At 39.4% G+C, this 7,004-nt stretch overlaps 1 protein-coding gene across 2 annotated transcripts; it reads right to left on the bottom strand.

Annotated features, from left to right (window-relative positions):
- Window positions 1-393: 393 nt before the first annotated feature.
- Window positions 394-6,978, bottom strand: LOC114251964 (ras-related protein M-Ras). Of its 2 annotated transcripts, none has more exons than XM_089729356.1 (5): window positions 6,863-6,978; window positions 4,943-5,096; window positions 4,260-4,413; window positions 3,288-3,552; window positions 394-2,751 (listed from the first exon to the last, which is right to left on the bottom strand). In XM_089729356.1, exons 1-4 carry the CDS (start codon window positions 6,899-6,901, stop codon window positions 3,306-3,308), a joined length of 594 nt encoding a protein of 197 aa, XP_089585482.1. In that variant the 5' UTR covers window positions 6,902-6,978; the 3' UTR covers window positions 394-2,751; window positions 3,288-3,305. The 2 variants fall into 2 exon arrangements, with proteins under 2 accessions (XP_089585482.1, XP_089585483.1); XM_089729357.1 differs by lacking the exon at window positions 6,863-6,978 and adding an exon at window positions 5,811-5,970.
- Between the last annotated feature and the right edge of the window lie 26 nt (window positions 6,979-7,004).

The following is a 7,004-nucleotide window of genomic DNA, read 5'->3' as shown; positions in this document are numbered from 1 at the left end:
ACATCCAGACAAAAAGAGCAAACAAACCTGTTCATCACACAATGTTTGCCTGATGTGGGAATCGAACCCAAGAACCTTAGCGCAACAGTCTGGGGCGCTATTTACCGCGCCACAAAGTCAGTCATAGATGTGATTAGTTAATTCATAAATATCATGTCCCACGGAATGGCTTTCAAACTGAAGTCCTCGGTAGAGACCTGGCATCTCGAGCATGGGCGTGTGTAAAATTTATTTAAAAATAAAACATTATTTTTTCTTCTACTAGTATATTGGGTACGTTTACAACATACAAAACATACAATAACAATATTATTATAAGGTAATATATTATGTCCGTATTGTATATTTACGTTTCATTTGGGTATAGGTATTTTGTTATATTAATATTGCACCTTTCATTTTCATGTTAAATCTATTAAGTCTTAGTTAATGAGGTGTGGCCGCGCGTCTACCTTGACGCGACATGAAGGGCTCCGGCGAGCCCACCGACCGCCGAAAGTCAAAGATGTCACTTTTTTATTGATCAAACAATTGACAAGTGTTGAGAGTGCACATGCAACTTAACTGTCAGTTGCAGTTGTGAGGCGGCTCCAATTAGTCAACAGTTCGCGAATTACATAAAATATTGTGCGCTCAAATCAAATTAATTCAAATACAAATTTATTGATCAATTCACTAAAAATACTTTGATCTATGTTTTAGTTCGACCTACGACCACTGGATACGGAATGACAAGTGCCCCAGTCTATATGTATATATTTGTGCCCGTTTCATTTGACTAAAGATTACGTATTATTGCCATTATATAATTTGTATTTGCACATCTGTTTAAAGCCACGCTTATCGCACGTAACACGTTTTAGTAACCTGAAGCTATAACAGCCAGAGGTGAACTCTACAACGGATCTATGAACAAGAAATGCACAAAGCTGGCGTGAAACATGAACAATATTGATTGCTACCAAATAATAAGTCTACAATCAGTATCTATATTGGAAATGATACTTTTCGTTACCAATTTTAATTATAAAATCTGATTTATTTGAAATAAACATCTGTGCAATGATGTCATTCGATTGGACTGGACCTTAGAGATCACATCTCAGCTCAGTCAGTACGACGTGATTGTTTGTGCAACCGGGAGGGGGCGAGGGGCGCGGCAGAGAGGGCGCGGAGGGGCGCGGATTGCGTAGGGATGCAGCTTCAAATATCTTTTTACTATACTTTACTATATTTATAATTATTGTTTCTTATTGTTTACCTGCCTTTAAAAATTTATAATATAAAAGTTGATTACACCGATCTGTAAATTTTAACTTTTATTTTCCCCTTTTGGATTTGAATGCTGATCTTGGGGTAATTTGGTGCTAAGATTACAACTATGTGCTTGGATTTTTCCTATCACACTCGGTTTGTTTGAAAAATCCTTTGGTATGAATTTGTAAAGAGAAGTTTATGTAAATTGTAAATGGTGATAAAAATATCGATATATCGTTCATGAAGATCGTGGTTTTAATCGATGTTTCAGTTTTGAAAACATCGATAACCTAACATCGATGCTTTATGAGCAATGTTGCATCCCTAGGGGTGCGGGGGTGCGGGGGAGGGGGCGCGAAAGGTCACGTGTGCTTTAAACGCCTGTCCAATTGGTTATTAGTGCAGACAGGTAATGGCCTGTCCACAGTGAGTCCTATAGTTTGATCACGCGAACTTCAAGTCGCGATATACAATGAAGATCAAAGCTTTACATAATCCTTTAAATTTCGCATAATTTACTAATATTCTACTACATTAGCGTTTTTGTACAAGCAACTTCATAGCCTAATACAATAGCTATTGAAAAGTTAATAAGTCTTAAAAGTAAATGAAAATATTAAGTTAAATAGTTGATGACGAGTCTGAACGAATCTATGACTAGACTTCCACGGGCTGAAGGCGCCGAGGGGAGCACGCGGCCGGCGCGCAATGGAACGCGACATGACGCGCGAGGTCAACGACCCCTCGTGAGGCCGCTCGGTGCAGATACAATGAGAATTCATGAAATATTTATTTATGAGAGGACCAGTACTGTTTTTCAATAGTGTTTTATTAGTTCGGTTGTGAAGCAAGAAGCAAGGGAACTCTGCTGGGTGATTGACGAATGTCGCTGGAAACTCCAGACTTGCTTATTTACTAAGTCTTTGGTTACAAATCGTTACAGCTACACAGACAAAACGATTTTATATTAACAAAAAAAATAACAATATTTTAGTCCTCAGGCTTGGCTCGCAGCGCCCAGGAGGCGGCCCCCGGACTACACTTAACTATTTCAATTCCGTTCTGCTCACTGCCGGACCCGCTCAGGGACATATCCCATTAATATTAAATACAATAAATATGTAGCGCAACAGAGCAGGGGTCGGTCTGGACTCGGCGTGTTGGGGCCCGGATCCACTTACAATATTTAGCGGGTTTGGTCACTGTTACCATTTTGTCTACACGTTCAGGTTGCGCTATGAACCTTCAGCAAGTAGCAGGCGCGGCGGTCCCCTACACTTGTGCTCTATAAAATAATCTAAAAATAAATGCATCATTGAATATACGCGTGGGGCACGCGGGCGCCGCTTCACAGGATCGCATCATCACTTAGTGTTCTTCTCGTATTAGATTATTTCAAAGCAAAATATACAGTTAGCTTATCAAAAAATACGCCCGGTCTAAGTTTATCCAATGTCGATGCGAATGTGATGGGAGTGTCGGCGCCACCGCACACTGAAACCAGAAATAATATGTTGTTTTAGTTTGTTAGCATCTTGTTGCACGATAATATACATAGTGTAGAACGAGTCCACGGACCACAGCACAAAAAACACATGTTGTGCGACGGACGGAGACAGCGCGCTCGATTCCGATACTTATCCGTGAACTAGACCTCAAGCTTCCACATTCAATAGCTCCAAGAGCGACCTGCGCTATGGGTGCTGGACGTTTTTATAACTGGTCGTAGGACCTCATGTGAGTCCGTATGGATAGGTATCACCACCGCGCCTATTTCTACCGTGAAGCAGTAATGCGTTTCGGTTTGAAGGGTGGGGCCGCCGTTATAACTATACTTGAGACCTCAGATCTTATATCTCAAAGTAAGTAACGCATTTACGTAATAAATGTCTATGGGCTCCAGTAACCACTTAACACCAGATGGGCTGTGAGCTCGTCCACCCATCTGAGCAATTAGAAAAAAAACCTCCAGAGGTACACACGGGATGAGTGATGTTATACGGCGCAGCACGCGGTCGCGTCATGCGTACCAGCAGAGGTCGGTCTGTTCAGAGGAGGCAGCACTTCCCGAACTTGTGTCTGCGGCGTTGCTTGTCCTCCTGCTGCGGGTGGTTGCGGATGAGCCGGACCAGCTCGTGGAAGGCGGCGTCGATGTTGAGCGGCGGCTCCTTGGCGCTGGTCTCCAGGTAGGGGGCGTGCAGCGCGCGGGCGGCCAGGCGCGCGGCGGCCGGCGGCACCACGCGCGCGTGCACCAGGTCCACCTTGTTGCCCACCACCACCATCGGGTACGAGTCTCTGACAACCACACGGGACAACGTACTCATATAGCAGCCACTGCAATACTCGCTACACACGTCTAGCACAAGAGATCCGTGCGGCTTGCAGAACGCATGCTCACAGCGAACGTAGAGGTTGCTCCAACATTGATACATTTTTTTTTATTGCTCAAGAGGGGTGCACGACCTCACGTCCCACCTAATCACCGGAACCCATAAATATCAACCACGTTAAGGCCCGCGGGTTTCAAGCACAAGCTCAGCCGCAACGCTCGATACGAATGTACTGGGCCCAGTATCCGTTAGACCACAATGAGTTCAAAACTTATTTGTTCACATAGTCCACAATAACTACGATGACAACATTATTACGATGATGAAGATTATGATGTTGCTAACATGAACCCTAGTAAGACCCGTGCTTCGCAGAATCTACCACCGGATCGGAAACGCGACCTACTGAGAAGATCTGGCGAGAAACTCAGTGGGCTGCGTTATGCTAAGTAACTTGGTTACCATGTAATCTTTACGAAGAGAACAACCCCCACAATTATTGTAAGTATTTTTTTTTATTTTACGGACCGTTGCTAGGGATATCAGTGCTGTAAAGTGATAATCCTGGTATGTGCTTTCTCATTAAACAATTTGTTCCATAACCTTGATCTACATCGCCTTCACGGCCATCCCAAGTAACAATAACAAATACTTAATAAAATAAGTTGATACCTGTCCTTAACCCTGAGGATCTGAGTGTGGAAGTGACGAATGTTCTCGAAGCTCTGCTTGTCCGTCACTGAGAACACGATGAGGAAGCCGTCGCCCTTCCGCATGTACTGCTCGCGCATCGCACTGAACTCTTCCTGTCCAGCTGTATCCAGTACTGCAGTCAATTAAATATATTGTTATTTATATTTCGAAACAAAAATAATATTCTTCGAAGACCAATCAAAATATATAACATAAATGCATACATGAAACTTAAAATAGGACAACTTAGAAAACGTCTTCTTCTTATTCCTAGACTTGGTATAAAAAAGGAAAGATATTCGAAGTCCATTTTTTTTTTCGAGCCGGGGCCTAACCTCCTGCGAGGTCCCCGCAACGGCGAGGGCGCGCGGGGTATGTGGGACTCGACGATCTGCAAGGTGTTGGAAGCAGACCGCGGGCCCAAATAATTTTTAGGACGCTGCGGACGTCGCAACGCTGCGACGTTGTCGCGGGTCAGGGCGTGGCACCATACGGAAGCCCCGTACAGTGCCATTGACCGAAGATATTCGAAGTCCAGCCTCAACTTCAACTTGTCGCCCCTTTACGGACGCGATCTTCGAATCGCCTCATGTCTATACTGGTATTCACAGGTTGTAGATATTTTGATTTAGGACTACATATGTTCTAAATTAGTTACTTACCATCAAGAATGCACCACTGACCGTCCACTTCTGTATGCTGTATGTAAGAGTCTTCAATAGTAGGATCATAATCTGTCACAAACAACTTCTGGAAGAACTGGATGGTGATGGCACTCTTACCTACTCCACCATCGCCTACTACCACCAGTTTCACCTGTAACATCAATACAAAGACCAAGACTTAGTTACGTGGCAAATCAAAGTCTTCATTGCCCAAAGAATAAGATATCAGAAAGGTATACTAGCAATTATAACAAGGATACAGGTAAGAAAATAGTTTAATTTATTGAGACAAAGAAGTGTGATGAAGTTAAAAATTTTATATTACATATTTTCTATCAACTCTGGGTTTTAACAGTCATAGTATTCATATAATTATCGAAAAGTTCGTAGGATATTATATGTAATTTATATGTAATTTATGTGTAATATATATGTAATTTATATTAGAAAACAGGTGTTAAAAGTGCTAGTGCTTCTAATTCATTATTAATTAATATTAACGCAATTCTAATTAGTAATTATTTAATTTTTATTAATAATAAATTTTCAATACTTTCATTATTTGAGTTTGAGAAAAAAACAATCTATAGGCCAAAAAGAGTTCCAAGACCACTTTTTACAAGTAATTTTTATATAATTATTTTTTATTGTCATTTTATAATCAGGAAGGCCTACTAATATTTTCAAGTGCATAACTTGTTACAATTGGGGCTTATCCTAAAACTCTCCTTGTGTAAATCCTCTTGCAGGATTACATATCATAGGTAAAACTTTTAATGCTGCGTCTCTCTGTTTCTACTTGTATTGTTTATGCTCTCTGTTAATCATTTATAAAAAAATATTAATTGTATAAAATCAAACATACATTGTCACAATCTTTGAATAAAGACATTCTTCACGCTTACATTTAATAATTGGTTATGTTGAAAATATTATTACACCATTATCACCTTCAGTGATATTTATTAAAGTTTCGGCCAAAAATTTCATTCTGATGTAGTCATGATTTACAATGTGATGAGATGTCCTTGCTGCATAATTTATATTAATTTGCACCCCTTTATGCAATGAACTTTTTTATTAAATAAAAATTTTATACTATTGCAATTAAAACTACCATAACTGAGAAAGGCACCGTTTAATGTTACAACATATTATGTTCAAATACTTCTAGTTTTGATTTACATCTCTTTAACAAAACTAGATTTTGGAGGTTGCATCTAATCCTATATTAGCTGATTGCTAACAGCTAATCAAAGTTTGAATATCTTGTGAGACAGGTTAATTATCTTCCATAGCCATTTATGATTGAAAACCTTTTTATGACAATAACAAGGTAAATTTTTACAAAGGTACATTACTCTTTCACGTTTTCCTGTAACACCTACTTATACTTCAACTATCCAAAATAATAAAATAAGCATAACAAGGAACAGATTGAAAATCATATGTGCATTAATAATATCTATGATTGTTGAAAGTCTCTAAATATACTTTTATAGTGTATTTAAAAGTAGGTACTGAACATATTAAAGTATCAACTGTCAAATGTTGTTATTTACATCATAGGAAGTGAGAATCCTTCTAGGCTTACTTGTCTAGCACACCTTTTTTAACATTTAATAGAACATACTCTTATAACAATCTTGTTCTGTAATGTTTTTAGCAGATATTTTCTTCTTTATTTCATACTTAATAGATATTATGGTCAATATATTTCTATTTATAGTTCTGTTCTGTTAATATTATTATGTTTAATAACATTAAATTCAAAATAATCCAAACCCAGACAGATAAAAAAAGATAAGCAGACAGATAAAGTCTAGACAAACATTTAGTCCTATTTCCTTCAATCTGAGGCTAATAATATTTAAACATTTTCTCTTTTTTGTTTGGGTACATTATTTAATGACTCACGGTAGGAAGATTCTCGTTGGGTGGCCCCGGCCGAGTCATTTTTCAAGCCAGAACTCGTCCCTCCACACCAATAATAACGACTTAGTCTCCCCCAAACGCATTAGCCTCAATATAACCTGAAATCACTGCCTCAATGACTATT

This window comes from Bombyx mandarina, chromosome 08 (genome assembly GCF_030267445.1).
Source record: "Bombyx mandarina strain Sakado chromosome 08, ASM3026744v2".
Taxonomy (NCBI): Eukaryota; Metazoa; Arthropoda; class Insecta; order Lepidoptera; family Bombycidae; genus Bombyx; species Bombyx mandarina.
Note: the sequence above shows the minus strand (reverse complement) of the source record. Positions and strands in the feature narration are given on the sequence as shown.

Bases quoted from the DNA above. Each gene is read 5' to 3' on its own strand.
- LOC114251964 (XM_089729356.1), bottom strand. From the start codon at position 6,901: ATGACTCGGCCGGGGCCACCCAACGAGAATCTTCCTACC. The intron at 4,414-4,942 runs GTAAGTAACTAA...AATTGACTGCAG, and splicing joins TCAGTGGTGCATTCTTGATG to TACTGGATACAGCTGGACAG. The intron at 3,553-4,259 runs GTATCAACTTAT...TGTGGTTGTCAG, and splicing joins ATCCTCAGGGTTAAGGACAG to AGACTCGTACCCGATGGTGG.